The 17,007-nt window shown below is 37.0% G+C and overlaps 1 protein-coding gene across 1 annotated transcript in view; it reads left to right on the top strand.

Annotated features, from left to right (window-relative positions):
• The first annotated feature begins 13,452 nt into the window (after window positions 1-13,452).
• Window positions 13,453-17,007, top strand: part of LOC113229786 (solute carrier family 22 member 2-like) — a 59,618-nt gene continuing 56,063 nt past the window's right edge. The window contains exon 1 of the mRNA XM_026463468.1: window positions 13,453-13,555. Within this exon, the coding sequence (XP_026319253.1) occupies window positions 13,453-13,555 (103 nt within the window). The remainder of the gene's footprint in view (window positions 13,556-17,007) is intronic.

The following is a 17,007-nucleotide window of genomic DNA, read 5'->3' as shown; positions in this document are numbered from 1 at the left end:
CATGCCGATTATCAATCGAATTAGAGCAAATTTTCATCTGCCGCCAAAAAACACTTCTAGGGCAGCCATATTAAAAAATGGATCTGAGCAATTTTTTTTTTCAATATAATTGTTACCGATTAACTATCTAATGCGTTCGACAGGAAGTGCTCTTTTAATTTGTGTTTCAAAGATGCCACCGGTGGACTGTCACGAATGCCAACGGGCAGTTTATTCCATGTAAGAGTTGCACTTACCGTAAAAGAGTTGTGGAAGAAATTCGAGTTGGATTCCTGATATAATAGTGATCTAGTGTCACAAGTACGTTTTGGACGGGAACTGGGGGATAAGGGAGAAAAGCGGGAATACCGATAATGAGGAAGCTGGGGGGTAATGTAGAATTTTGTAAAAGGAGAACGAACGTGCATATCTCGGCGAAGTCGGATTGAGAGCCGTTACAACTTAATCCTAAATTCAGAGACATGATTTACGTAAACCGAATATGAAACGGATTGCGAGATTTTGTATCCGCTCCAGTTTGTTATGCAGCTCCACAATAGCATCCAAATAACAAATATATAGTCGGTAAGAGGGAGTAGTAAAGACTGAGCAAGCATAACTTTGGTATTGAACGGCAAGAAGAATTGAAGCCCCTTAAGAGATTGGTAGGAAAAGTGCATGCGTCGACTAACCTCATTTACCTGCGGCCTCCAAGACAGTGTATGGTCGATTATTAGACTCAGGTTCTTTGTATTATCAGCATGTGTGTATTGTGTGAATTCACAGAATTTCCCCACTCTGACTTCGACGCAACCATTCGGGTATGGGCAGAATGTGTTGTATACACTGCCCATATCTGAGCATATTTCGATTTTGACTGCCTCAGTGGCCGAACGGTTACCTTGCCGGACTACCACGCAGAGGTCCCAGGTTCGATTCCCGGGCCGGGAGAAATATTTATATGCCCTACATTTATTTCTCTTGTGAGTTTGGGTGTAATTTGTGGTTGTCTAAGTGTGTGTCCATAGCACCCGCGACACAGGGTTTCCCTAGTGCGGGGCTATGGTGAGTTATTAAAAAAAATTTAAAAAAATGATAAACTTTATACATATTTCTTTAATCTAAAGATTAATTAAAATATATCTGATCTTATTAACCAGGGACTGTGTAGCGATACTAATGTTACACATCATAGAGTTGATGAAGCCAATAAGGGTAAAGTGGTTATTCAAAGTTCATGTTGCCATGATAACCTATATACATGGGTAAATTCATTAGCTGGCACGGGTCTAAATAGTAGTTGGGTGAACGGTTTTATTTGCACTGTGGGCGCTGGATACAAAGGGTCTCGGTTTCGATTTCCGGTAGGACCAATTTGGGAAATGGACTTTTCTAAATTAGTTCTGGTCTGGCTTTTTGCTGTTAAGTGTTTGCCCTTGGGTAAAGTCCGTTGCTCTGGTAGGTACAATGGTATTACAAAAAAGCATTGGATGGGATGCTGAAGCGGCTGCCATGATCTTGCAGCGTGTCAATGATGTTCGCGGAGGCACGTGCTGATTGCTTCTACATCACGATGCGGAAACGTTGCATATCACTGACGCGCAGAGTTTGGGCCGCACCAACATCATCTTGAGCATGATGGCGAACCGGCTCGAATGTTCGTACGTGAATCACAGTTCTATGATCCACGTACGTAAAAATAAAATTAAGAAGCATAGGTTTCCAAACTTTTTGGCTCACCGCCCACTTAGGCAAGATAAAATAATTTCTACGCCCACCACCACAAAAAATACCTAATTGCAAACACGTATTTTTTATACATAGGGCGCATTATAAGTTTCCGGATCTGGCCACTTACATAAACAATATTTAAAAAGTAATTACAACATTTGAAAATGGAACTCTTTGGCTGTAGAATACAGTTTGTTTCATCTGTCTGTCACTTGTTTTTACATTGTGGCGTCATTTTAGAAATTGGTTGTCTACTTCACCATGGATTTAACTCGTGAAAATTTTCGTAGTATGATTTTCTACGAATTTAAGTGTAACGTATTTGCAATTTGTAATTGCTGTGAACAACAAAAACATCGATGCTGTGCGCCATATGATCAAAACAGACATGCATGTGACATACCATGAGATTCGGGCATCTTTAGGTATAGGCATGAGTCAAATACAATCAATACTACACAAACATATAGGTGTGAAAAAGACAGCTTTTTCACATCTACTTTTATTTATTTCCAAAAATTAAGAACCAGTTATGCGATCAACGATTTTCATCACCTGAAGAGGCTGTCGAAGACAATAAATGCATTTCTGACCATTTGTAGTATGTTTTTCTTATTCATTCCGGAAACCTAGTGCGCCCCACGTATTAACTTAGCATAAAAAAAAATCACAAGGAAAAACAATATATTTACGTAATTTATATAGATAATTCAGGTTTTTCGTTTCAAATGCGGTAGCACCTCCTGGACAGCGTCAACGCCCCCCAACTTGGGAAACTATGATTTAATTAGAGTTTTTGTCCTCTGTGTTGTGTGTACTAACACATGTAGGTACTAACATTACTATTTATCTAAGTGTAACTGTTACTAATATTAAATGGGTCCATGTTACTTTAATAAACGAAATTTTATTATTATTGCAGTAGTTTCGTGTTTGGACCACGTACCTAATCGAAGTTGTTGATTTATTATTATTCTTACATATAGGTACTTCCAACATTGTCGGTTACGTACTTTGCGATAAGTTTTGTCGTTATCGGAATAGGCTAAGTATATTTATCTAATAAGTAATACATTGGTTAATTCTGAAGTTTCAGAATTATTACAGTAAAAATTGTCGGTGCTTTATGAAAAAGACGAAAGCGCCATTTCGAAAAATTTTTCAGGGGCCCATGTTTTACTTTTTCACAACTGTTTCAAAATATTTACGTCCAGGGAAGTACAGCCACAGCCACATGAGACTTGTTAACGATACGAGTATTTCAGGGTGACAGGCGCAGTGGCAGTACCCCTCAGATCTTTGCGATTTGAAGCTCTGAGTGGCACTGCAAACATTATGCACAGATTAGTACCGTCGCTTGAAATTATAAAAAAAAATTGTTTTACAATTGCTACAACTTCGATCACTGTGTTTGCCAGTATTTGCAAATGCGCCATGTGGCCACTCAGTGCACATACACATTTACAATATTATTGCTATACCTACCTACTTATGAAACGTGCGCGTTAAATTCGCACTTTTGAGTTAACTATGACATCAAATTTTCTCCTCGGACAAAATCCGTATCCAGCAGAGGGATTTTTGTAGGTAATTATGGTAATATAATACTTTAAAATTCTCATTATCGTTACTAGTTCCAGCGTCTCCATGGGTAACACTATCAACGCCACGAATTCCTTTTTTCGTAAAGGGAGATAGATTTAGACAGATTTTTTAAGTTATTGGACACGATATTTGTTTAGTAGGTATGTTACACATGGTCTGTCCGTTGCGTGTTGCACGTCTCTCAAGATTTGAATTCAAATATATGCCACTTACGAAAACAAGGTCCTGCCTACAAAGTCTAAGCCTATAGTGCTCTTGACTATATATATACTATCGAGTTGTTAGGTTTTCATCATTGCCACCCATTAGAAAGGAAACAATTTTTAACCGACTTAAAAAAGAAGGTGGTTCTCAAATAAACTGTATTTTTTCTGTGTGTATGTTACGCGATTACTCTGACAATGTGAACCGATTTTATAGATTCTTTTTGTTGAAATGTACTTCAGTAGTGGTCCCATTCAAATTCGAAGAAAATATATCACGTTTAAGGGTGGCAAATTAGGGGATCAATCATGTTTATTGGATTTCACCCAATAAACATGATTCATCCACGATTAACCTATGTCAATAAAACTTGGCAAATACTTGTGATTCTACAAACTTTTGAGGTCGGTTTTTTTTAATGAAAAGGTTATGATTTCGGACCATGTCATTTAGGTACACTCGTATATGGCGTACGGCACCGGAGTGGAATTCTTTGTCTGCAGATTTGTTCCCTGAACGTTGTAACTTGGGCCATTTCAAGGAGAAAGTGAATAGGCATTACACAGGAGGATGCTCCATCGTCGACCTTGTCGTTACTTTCTATTAGGTGAATTGGAGGTATTTCACCTCCGCACACTTATTTTAACCATAAAAGAAGAATCTAAATGGCGTATATTTGTTTTATAAGCAAAGTAACGTTTCTGCAGTGTTATTATACTATTAGCTGTTGGAGGGGGAGTTGAAGGAGTAGAGAATTATAAAGTAAACAATATATTTATGTTATGAAAAAGAAAGTGAAAGTGTTATGGTGTAGTAGAGTAGGGTGAGTGATGTAGTATGTAGTAGGCGAAGATAGGGTAAAGAGAAAACACGGAGTTGGAGGCCTCTACCCTCAAGAATCAGGTCAAGGACAGAGGTGCAGGACCGAAGGGTAGCGAGGTTGATGACTCAGGAAGAGTAAGAACGCGTCGTACGTGTAATGAGAGAGATGACACTGACGGCACATTATACCTGTACTTACTACTAAAACACAAACGAAAAATATGAACAGATGACCTCGGTGATCTAATGGTTTGCACTGTAGGTGCTGAAGAACCAAATTGGTAAATGAACTTTTCCAAATAAGTTCTGGTCCCGATGTTCCGGGTAGTGACCCGAAGCGAATTCCGGGACTCTCGTGCTCATAGTACAGGGGATTTCCTAGTTTGAGACCAGGCAATTGGTGTGGTTGTCTGGCACATTATTATTATTAAATACCAGCGACTTAGTCCGCGACGTTTAGACCTAAACAATTGATACATTTTGCATTTACTTTATTATTATTTAAGTAGGTAGCAGTACTTACTAATTTTATTTTATAAGTAGGAACCCACCTAGGCACTACCTGGTAGATACGTACTTATTATTCTGTGGTATGCATCTAAACTACGTTATGACGTAAATCAGAGTATAGGTTATAAAAACAATACAAATTTGCACAGGTTGTTTTGTAAAAAGTTAGTTTCAATTTACCAAAGACATTATAATTTACGCTACACACGATTAGCTAATATTTTATTTTAACAATATAACATTTGACTAAATTATGTTTAATGATTAAAAGGAAATTAGTAATAAAACAAAAGTCTTATCTGCTTGGGATTTTTCATCAGAAGATATTTGACATCATTTGTATGTTCATTGACGCGATTAAATAATAGGGGTTAAAGTATGAAATTGCCGATTTGTACTGAAAATAAATTGTTTATTTTTTAAATTTTTAACAAATTTATTTAATCAAAATAGTTGCCATTATTATCTATACATTGCTGCCATCTAATGGGAAGGTTATTAATGCCTTTGCGATAGAACTCCGACGATCTAGACTGCACAAACTGTGTGAAAGCATTTTGTACTGCCTCCTGGGAAGAAAACTTCTTGTCACGTAGATAATTGTCCAAATCACGAAAAAAATGGTAGTCCGTTGGAGCAAGGTCTGGTGAATACGGAGGATGACGAATGGTTTCTAACTGCAGTTCCTGAAGGGTCAAAATGGTTTCTCGTGCTGTGTGAGGTCTCGCGTTGTCGTGGAGCAATAATGGTGAAGATCGATTCATGAGTCGGGGCTGTTTTACTGCTAGTTTTGTCAACATGGTTCGGAGTTCGGCACAGTAGACATCTGCCGTTATTGCTTGACCAGATCGGAGAAAACTATAGTTAATAACATCATGCTGAGACCACCAAACAGTTACCATTACCTTTTTATTGGTAAGTTTTGCTTTAGGACACTGTTGTGGCATTTGACCTGGGGTCAGCCATTGCATTTTTCTTTTCCGGTTATCATAAAGAATCCACTTTTCATCACATGTTACAATTCGATCCAATATTCCTTCATTTCTGTACCGGTTCAACAAGGCAACACAAGTTTCAACACGCGTTTCTTTCTGCAGATCAGTCAAATCATGAGGCACCCATTTTTCGTATTTTTTTATTTTATTGATTTGACGCAAGTGAGTCAATATTGTGGGTAAGGTAACGTTAAACCATGCCGCTAATTCCTGGGTAGTTTGACTAGGATCGGCTTCCACTATCTCTCTTAATTCATCGTTATTCACCTGTGTGGGCGGTCTTCCTCGTGACTCGTTCTTTAAGTCGAAATTTCCACCACGAAAGCGTTTAAACCAAAATCGCACGGTGCGTTCATTAGTAGACCCCTCTCCAAACGCAGCATTGATATTGCGGGCTGTTTCTGCCGCGTTAGTTCCGCGTCGGAACTCGTATTCAAAAATCACTCGAATTTTCGCAGTATCCATCTTTCTTGTCTAAATTGAATAACAGAAACAATTGAAAGTCGATATTCAAATGTTTCAAATTTAAAAAAAAAAATCACAGAAACCATTTGAAAAAAGTTTCATTCGAAAACCTCAAACCATGAAGATTCTATGAAAATTCAAAGAACCTATTGCAATAAAACGGCAATTTCATACTTTAACCCCTAATACTCATTGCATCTGCCCAATGTAAGAGGGGCTGCACTCACAGTTAAGCTTTTAAATAAACTCCTACGTCCTGTTAGAGAATGTTACATTTCATGGGTCTCGGGAATGTGAAATCTTGCTCACGGATTGGAAACAGGTCTTGATAGATGCTTGAGGACTCTTCTGAACTTGTGTGTAATACCTATCACATATGCACCCCTCATGGAAGAACGGCGTAAGTGGAGTTACGTCAAAAACGTTTATTGCTCCATTAGAAACAGAAAAGTATAACCCACCTCTCCAATTCTTGTAACTCTAGCGACTAATATTGTAGATAGAGTTACAAAAATTGGAGAAGATGTGAGTTATATTTTTCTGTATCTAATGGAGCAATAAACATCTTGACGTAACTCCGCGTATGTCATTCTTCCGTGAGGGGAGCACTAAGATACATTGGCAAGTTTTCGCGCGATTGTTGGTGGTTTTACACTGGACTAATCTATTCGCCATGGAGACTCCTCGTCAGTGATGTTTCGTGGCGAAACATCTTTAAAATGAGACAAGCATATCTGATGGGTATTTGGACCGCAATACAACCAAAATAAAGTACAGTTTTCACGTTAAGTCGTCAATGTACCTCACAAATCAAGTAAACACCTCGCAATAAGTAGGTGCCATACAAAATTTCATTAGCAGTCCTTATTACGATACGGGTTTTAAAAAGATTTAGAAAAAAATCAATGAAACGACAATAATTGATTACAAGTTTTGCGGTACGAATGATATTACATTAGTCGTATCGTGGGTAAAAGTCTGTATTCAGTGGGCTATTAATAATAAATACTATATTTTATTAGGTACCTAAATCTAGTAAAAAGTAGCATGATTTAAAAGAGTATAGTGCTGTAGTCATGTTAGGGGAGAGTTGTATATTACCGTGCGCTACTTAGAGTCTACAGTGCCGCAGTATACTTACTCCACAATTCTGCGCCTAGAGCGCAGAAAAAGTTGCAAACTAAGTAAAGAAAATTCTGTTAAGATGAAAGTTTTGAATAACAAAGAAAACAGTAGGAAGGGTAATTTGTAAACATTGAAATAGTAAAGATGAAAATTTGAAAAGAGAAATAAAGCTAGGAAATATTAGCAGTGAAGGAGATTGATTAGATTTTGAAGGATTTATTCACAGACCACATAAATATTCCGTGGATTTATTGTAAATTAAGTTAGGGTCTATAAATCTACACTTTAATTCAAGGTGTTACCTAGTCTGACAGTTCTCTAAGAAAACATGGAAGGTAAATTAAATAAAACCTGTTTTTTTTGGCATAAAGATGATTATTTATTGTTGGCATTTTAGTCCGAAACTGACACTGGCCCTTAGAGGATGGAAAAAAAATACTGGCCCTAAGCTTAGTATAGAATAGATGTTTTAGTTATCGATTTAATATTTCTAGATTAAAAACAATAATCATAGTCTAAATTTGTATTGAATTGATATCTATTCAGTTATTTTTTGTGAAATTACTCTACTAGTTTGTTATAATTATTAACACAGTTTAGTTGGCATAGCGTCTGGCATGGTTTGCTAGAAGACATCGGCTCGAATCCGGGCGGATCGAACGAATTTCTTCTAAGTGTTCGATCTTTGTGTGAATAATTATTATAATCATAATCATTTATTTATAACTAGAGATGAGTTTGATTTTGCGAAATATTAAAAATGGTAAAGCAGCATGGTAAGCAGCAAAATAGTAAAGAGACATCGCGTTTTCACAGAACTCATAAAGAAAGCACCAGAACCAATGCTAATTGAGTTTTCGAAGTCATTAAAGAAATTTATCATTCAGGAAAATACCTTTAGATTTTTGTATAAGTAAAACAATAGCCTTACCAAAGAAACATAACACCTTATAATTAGTTTAATCTCGCATGCCTCAAAAATAATTCTGAAAATCATCCAAAACAGAATTAGAACAAGGTTCGAATCTTTCGTTGGAAATGACCAATACGGTTTTAGGCAGGGCAAAGGTACCAGGGAAGCAATCTTTACATTGAGACAAATAGTGGACAGAAGACTGGACTTGAGTTTAGACACTTATATAGCTTATATAGATTTAGAAAAAGCGTTTGATAGGGTGAACTGGAGGTTGATGATGGAAGTATTAAAAAAGGTCGGGATTGACTATATAGATAGAAGAATTGTATATGAAGTATACAAAAATCAAGAGACTATCATAGAGATAGAAGACGAAAGTAGAAAAGCAAAAATAAGACAAGGAGTGCGACAAGGCTGTTCACTTTCACCTCTCATCTTCAACATTTTTATCGAATGCGCAACACAAAACATTATGGAAACAACTACAGAGGATATAAGAGTGAATGGTCACAGGGTGTTATTTGTTAGATTTGCCGATGACATAGCTGTAGTTACAGAAAACAGAAATCAATTGGAAGCCCTACTCAATAAGATGAACATAATTTTTAAGGAATTTAATTTGACGATTAACAAACATAAGACCAAAGTGTTAGTAACTGCAAGACATCCTTCCAAAATTACACTCATCAAAATAAATGACATTCCAGTAGAGTTGGTAACACATTTCAAATATCTTGGAAGTGTTATCACAGAAAATTCCAAATGCACTACTGACATAAAGACTAGAATCGCAATATCAAAACAGGCTTTCCATAATAAAAAACACATTTTCACCTCTAAAATACCTATACAATTGAAAAAAAGATTCATCAAAACCTATGTCTGGAGCACCGCACTGTACGGATGCGAGACATGGACAAACATTAAAAGACAGAGAGAGGTTGGAGTAATTTGAAATGTGGTGCTGGAGGCGAATGTAAAAAATAAAATGGATTGAAAAGACAACAAATGAGGAAGTTTTGGAAAGGGTTGAAGAGGAGAGAAGTCTTTTAACTACAATAGAGCGGAGAAGGGGGAAAATGTTTGGACATTTGTTACGTAATGACGAATTTGTGAAAGTGATAATTGAGGGGAGGACAGTAGGGAAAAGAAAAAGAAGAAGACCGAGAATGACGTATAGTGAACAAATAAAAAAGAAGATCAAAGTGAACAGCTATAAAGAGGTCAATGAACTAGCTATGAACCGTGAGGAGTGGAGAAGGCTACACGTACGAGAATCTAGCTCTTAAATAAGATGAATGAATCATTTATTTATAATTTTCATTAAGTATCTATACGTCATTTAAATACCTCCAATGTCAATACAGAATGTTAAACAAACAAATGTATTGAACTAATAATAAAGAAAAATAGTACTATCAAAATAACATTATTTAAAATTTGAAAAATACATATAAATTAAAAAAGAGCGCTGGATTAGCCACATTTTTGGTCTAACGCGAGAGGAAGACGTGCCCGGAACGGTGCTGGTGATATCGTCAGGCTGGTGGTTATCGCGATGGCTCATCGCATGAATGGTCCGCGTCGCAGTCTCTCAAGTTTGGTAATTTACCAATAACTGACTATTGAATTTGTTTATGAAAATAGTGCTATGCCATATGTGTAGCCTAATAAATTTCCTACATAATTATGATTATAATTTTCGCTTTTATCAACCGAAACTGAGCTTAATTACTTAGGGCTCGCTATTAACCAATGCTTCCCTATTAGCGTTTCAAGTATTTCCCTATAAACTATACTTTGTTAAATAAAAAAAATAACAAGGGGGATAGCATTTCATTGACGTATAGAAATAGTAGTATGGGTTAGTTATAATAAAACTGGTTATCTATATGCGAGTCTTGCCATTGTTTTCCGCATTTTTCATGATAGAACATGCTGTCATGGTTATATCCGGTCTAAGGGAGATGTCAGAATACTCACTTGCTGGATCACGCAATACTTACCAACAATTTTCCAGGGTAAGAATTTTTTTGGACAGAGCTTATTACAAGTATTTATAGGGTCTAAAACTCGTTCATCTCTACATCGATTCATTGTATCGACGATTCAATGCACGTTGTCTGCTTTAGTTCAGACAATTAGTGTGGTACGTATTTTTCTAGTTTTCTTATTATACAGATTTGGCGCAAAAGGGTCTGTAGTGTCGGTTACGGTCAAAATCAAACCAAGCTGCTCATTCCACCTTAGATTGCGATCTTAAATCCTATCTTAAAGCTCTGGTCATCTACAAGGTTCATTTGCTATGTTTATATTTGCACTGCGGAGTAGTGTAAACCAAAAACACACAGAGCATTCGCTATTATAGTTGTGTCTGGTCCATTGATAATATTTGGCAAGTTTCGAGTCGTTTGTGCTGCATTAGCAACACGTCGTTACAAGTATTCAAAAATTATTCTAATTTAGCAGAAACTTCATTTGATTTCAGAGCGAATGCAAAGTGAACTAAAACGATAACAAACTAATAACGAAAACAATTTGGAATTCAGAAGCCTTAGATTTTATTTGAAAAAAGTTTGTTATATGAGTCTTATTATACTTTATTTATTCCTAAATATCACCAATTTTAGATCGGCGATTTCATATTATAATACAAATAAATTTGAAGAAACCAAAGTGTCAATGTCAACTAGGTGTTGACTCTAGGTGTTGACTTCACACTAAATATTAGTACCTCATTCATTTGCGAACATCACGTTCAGCGAATTTTACCGAATATATTTGAAGTTTGTTTAGGGTTACCATGTTGGGATTTGGTCTTAAAATGTAAATATAAGATATTCCAAAATTTGGCATTTGGTCTTAAAATTGAAATATTCTATGATCGTATGATGCGTCCTCCGTATGGACGCCAATTCGCTCATTTTTCGAAAAAAGAAAATCTTTAAATATGAATGAAAAATATATTCATGGGATGCAGCCCGTTTCTACATTAGTTTTGATTATAGTGACCCTCCCTAACGACCTTTGAGGTACACAAGAAGGACATTATAACCTGTGCGCTCACAGGAACCTTATAAGTTCAGGTTTTAACCCCAGATCAGCCAGTGCACACGGTTGTCACACACCTCTATGACTTGACTTCATCCGGTTTTGCGAGAGGCTAGTGCCTCGGGTGAGCCGCCCCGGGTGCACGTACAGTACCCTCCCTATCCTATGGACATATTCTTTGAGATTTAAGGCTCAAGTTGATAGGTGAATTAGAGTTTTCAGAAGCCTAACTTTACTCTATTTGAGGCTTTACTCTCTTGTATTCGTAATAAAGTCAGGATTCGTATATAGCTGTTCGTGGGTGAACAATTTTAACACGTCGATAATTTTGCAGTGGACGGGATAAAAAAAAACCACAAATTAAAGGAAAAATAACTTTTTTTCTGATCTCTGGCTAAATGTAAACCAACCCTTTACTTTGCTAAAGAAAATACACTTGTATTTAATATAATACACATCGTTCAATCACGTATCGCGCATCGTTACCAGTGGCATGTCATACGCAGTTCGATGCAATGTGGTACGGTTTGTATATACGAGTATGTGTTTTATACGTGTGCACAGGAAAGGACGGTTCCGAGAAAGGAAATATTTTTTGAAATACCTATCACGCTTTGGCGAAGGGGTTTCACAATCCTTCTAAGTAACAAATATACAGTTTCCAAGTAACAATGATCATCCGTATTACTGAGTAATTTAAATACCTACTCAAAATATCATGTGTGCCTTATGTAGTGCCAAATCTGGTTTTAGGAACACATTAATCGCTTTTAATGGAATTCCAAGTCATGCTGATTTCCTCGAAGCTATCGAATAGGCGAATATGTAATGTACAATTTTTCTAAACAATTTTTGATAATCAGCTCTACTACATTGAAAATGTTACAAGACAAAGTAACGTGGAACTGGATTTCTTAGTATTTTGCGTGTGGGTGTTTCCGTAAGGCACTACTCATAAACTGGTCCAATTTACCAGATGTTTTGCTGAGTCTGAGGGACACATCTAGTTGCCCTCATGTCTGATCGAGTTATTAATTGTCACACGAGATAACATGTAATTAACGTGCCCCTGACTACCTGTCTCTCAGACCTACATAACAATTGCGATGTAAACGATCTTTTATGATCTAATACCATGGCGGATTATATATTGTCCATGTTTGTTCATTTCATGCTTGAACGCTTTTACCTGTACATTTTTTGATATCACATGTGTATAGGTATATTTCATGCCCTTTTTCCAAAGGCGGTGACCATAGTATGATAACACTAATATATTGTTAACCTTATTTAAAAATGTTTTGGTATCTATTCATTTACTAAGGATTCAAGTTCGTAACTTTTCAGGGACGCATCTCTTATAGTAAAGTTAAAATACGTAAAAAACTATAATGAGTGTCAATTTTATTTTATTCATATTCTTTGGTAAAGTTAAACGACGTATGAGCATAAATTAACTAAACATTAAAAAGACTTAAGTATTTTAATTTATGAAATAACGTTATACATTGTAATGATGTATAAAATTTTTAGAATAAAGCCATTTAAAGGACGATCTAAGAATAGAGTTTAATAAAAAAAAACAACATTTTTTGCATGATTATAATGTAAATGGTATGATTGTGCTTTCATTTTGTAATTAACTGTAACGTGCAATTAAGTCAACGAAGCCTTGATGAACGAACAATACTGGCGTGTTGAGGTTGGACGTCGGAACGGACAACGTTGACCGATGACGGCGGCGGGCGGCGCGCGAGATGCTGCGGCCGAGTGTACCCTTGACCGGTGCGGCAGCTGAGCTCAGTCGCCGCGCGGCTTTCTGTTCACATCCTCGTGCGTTGCCCGCGTCCTCTACAAAGTCCTGATATAAAACCAGAGCTTGTTCCCCAGAGTCATGCGCCATCGCCGCCCTGACGCACTCTTGCATTCGCGCTTGCCGATAACGACTTAGCGCGTAGCACCTACCCTAATACGTCGCACGTTTCACTCTAATTTCTTTAAATGAATCTTTGTTTGTGCTAGACTTAAGTGCAAGTGAAAGACGCTAAGATGAAGTCAAAAAGGGAGGAGGAGTCGCCTCCAGAACTACAGGAGCTCCTCCAGAAACCGAACAGCCTGCCGCTAATAGCGGACCGCAGGAAACACGGAACAAGTACGTTTAATATTTGTCAACTTTCAATATTTGGTTTTAAAGTCGTATATGAAAATAGAGTGACGTCTCAATAGCATCCGTTCCGGTGAATGGACGTCGTAAACCATGCATAACAATTGCTTATTGGTCAAAAATTAATATTTTGTTGTAAGACAGTCACAATTTAAAAAAGTTGTGTCTTGTTAACTTATATAACTATTTAAACATAAAAAAAATCTCTGCATCACCTAAATAATTGTATGAATTTGCTGGTGTTTTGTACGATTTGATGCGTGAACGGCCTTGCCATTCAAAAGTATTTCATACGTGTTATTTGCTAATCAGGTAGATTTCGCTCAAGCTTAAAAATAATAGATAACTGTATCTCTCTTGAATCGATCGACTTTAGCCGAGGCGTTCAGAAACAAAACTATTAGCATACATAATATATCAGGGAATTATGGTAAAAATGGCAAAACCGTCGGAATGCCGCATGTTAATTGCGAAATATCAGCCGACACAAGTCCCTAAGTGGTCTTATAATAAAATGGGAACCAGTTATGTCGATATATTTATTAAGAGGAGGAGCTTAAATTATTATGATGTGATAAATCATCTTTAGTTCGGATTAATTACATATCGGCTAATGTTTATAAAACGTTTTGAATTCCGTGTGTGTGATAAACGAGGTGTATAGTATATTAGGAACCTGTTAATACGATCAGGAATTGTACTATTCAAATGTATTGTTCATTCATTTCCAAAAAAAAACCTTATCATTGTCATTGATACCAACTGACACGTAAATGCATTTCTCGATTACAATTACTTCAAATAATTCAAAAATAAGAACAGCCTTACCTTTAGTGTTGTTACTTTTAAACCGAACAAATCAATTTAGAATGTCCGGATATGATCTTAACAAGTAACCGGACATGATTTTCAACTGTCAATTTTTGTGATTTCCTGTGAGATGTGATTTTGGCATCAAATCTTGATATCGGATCTTTGTTATTCATTGTTTGTTTGTATCGTAAGGAACACGAAGTTTATTTTAAAAATACACTATAACAGCGTTATAAGATATTCGATTAAGTATATTTTTAAAATTTACTTCGATCAATACACATTTTTTTTTCGGTGTCTTCCCAACTAGGGAAGGTTGTCAGCCAGCTCTGCGTTGGTATTTCCACCAAGGCTAAGTAGTTGAGACACACAATAAAGTTCTTTAATTATAATTGTGACAAAAATTATCTTATCAGTGTAATATGCAATTACATTACATATGTATTAGTATTTCCACGTCACGTACCTACCTAAAATGCATTTAGTCTGTACTTCTAAATAACATATCAACAACTAATTGAAAAGCAATTATAGTTTTATGGAAAAAAAACAATTGTATCAGTAAGTGCAAAAGCATCGTCTAATGTGTTGATTAATTAATAATACATAAATTTATCATTTGCTTACATTTATTATATTTTACTCGTACATAAACGTCTGACGTTGTACCTATGCAACATAATAACATATCTTCAATAAAATTTTAACATACGTTTGTATTCAGTGTATTAATGTGGTTAATTTGTTTGTGACAAGTACCTAACTAGTGCTTGTAGTACTACATACTTGAAGATTTCGTCACGAGCTTACCGATATAGATCACAAAATTTGCTTAGTAATGAATTACATCCTTTAAATATGCCATTATGGTAAAGGACATAATGCTTTTTGTAATGTTTTATTTGGAAATCGTGTTTGGAAATCATGTTTGCTTGGAGGTCTCTAACTCAACATAACTACTTTATAAAAATGTTTTTAGGTCGGTCGTTCTGAAACCAGATTTACCAGAAACAATGTCACTACTTTCACGACACATGTCCTGACTTGTCTGTGACCGTGATTTCCTTTCATAGTCGCGAGAGTTACAACCACATATTTGAGCGCTGAAACTACACGTTGCCGTTTCATTTACCCCCGTTTCATTAAGTCTTCAATTCTTGACCTGTTTTAGTGAAAAAAGCAGATTGCTTAAAATTTTAAACGCGTCTTGATCACTTGTCTTTGCATAAGGCGATGTGCTTCCTTCCAACTACTCTTGCTCATTTAACAACAGTAACGAACAAGAAGATACATAGGTACGGCCAGTAAGAGCTATGCTACACAATACGCTGTGTCGGCCCTGCGACGCCTGAAAATGACGCTGCGTTGTATTACATATACATTAGAACTACTTTTTTTTATAATATTAAGTTGTCACTTGAGACGAACGAGTTGTGTGCCTGGTGATAAGCTACACACGTATCCATAACAGTTGCAATGCCACTCAGAGCTTTAAATCGCAAAGATCTGAATTTCACTGCCACTGCGTCTGTCACCCTGAGACATAAGTTGACAAGTCCCATGTGCCTGTAATTTCACCAGCAATCTTACCCATCAAAACCAGAACACAGTAATGCTAACATTACTGCTTGACGGCAGAAATAAGGTAAGGTGGCAGTGCTTCCCAGGACGAACTCTTTACATGCTACATGTTTGGTTGAAACGGCGCGTGGCGACGGAACGCGTGCACATGCACGGCGCAGGAGGGGTGCTGCAGTGTGTGTCATCAAGCTTTGTCTCCTTGTGACATATGTATAGTTCTAATTTAAAAAAAAAGTAAGTGCGCATTTGACCTCCATCTCACCTGGTGGACAGTGACGATGAGGTCGACGATGTAGCATGCATACCTAAATAATGCCTATTCACTCTCGCCTTGAAAAGGTCCAAGTTATTACTTTCAGGGGACAAGTCTGCAGGCAGGAAATTCCACTCCATAGCCGTTCGCCATATAAATGTGGAAGCGAATCGCTTCGTGCGAATCCTTGAAATATCCACAACATAGGGGTGGAATCCCAGCCTACGCCTAGTCCCCTGATAATGGAAAGGCGGATAAACAGGCAACTTTACAGCGGTGTTTAAGGTTCTGCAGCTTCGCCTCTACTAATTCCGAGTCACCTATAAGCCTATTGACACGTTAGTCGATTGAGTCCAAGGTGGCCAGTTGGTATTTAACAGAGTCATCCCATAAGTGACAGCAGTACTGCATACACGACCGGACTTGTGCTTGGTATAGCTGAAGCAACTGTCCCAGTGTAAAGTAATACCTCACCTTGGAAAGGATGCCAAGCTTCCTGGCTGCATTTTTGACCATGGATTCAATGTATCTGCCGAAGTTGAGATTGGACGGCAGGTCCATTTCAAGTAGCTGGAGATGGTCGGCTAGCGGTATGGATATATCACGAAAAATCGGAGTCAGATGAAAGGGTTTCCGTTTTGTGGAGAATAGACACGCCTGCGTTTTGGTAGCATTAAGTTTGATAAGATTGGCATCCCATCATGGCGCCCCAATCGGAGACTGCCTAGATTGTCAAATTCAACTCTCGACAAGACTTCTCTATTGATCCTTTGACCCATTGACCAAGTTTCCT

Source organism: Hyposmocoma kahamanoa, unplaced genomic scaffold (genome assembly GCF_003589595.1).
Source record: "Hyposmocoma kahamanoa isolate Upper Pololo Valley unplaced genomic scaffold, ASM358959v1 62, whole genome shotgun sequence".
NCBI lineage: Eukaryota > Metazoa > Arthropoda > Insecta > Lepidoptera > Cosmopterigidae > Hyposmocoma > Hyposmocoma kahamanoa.
Note: the sequence above shows the minus strand (reverse complement) of the source record. Positions and strands in the feature narration are given on the sequence as shown.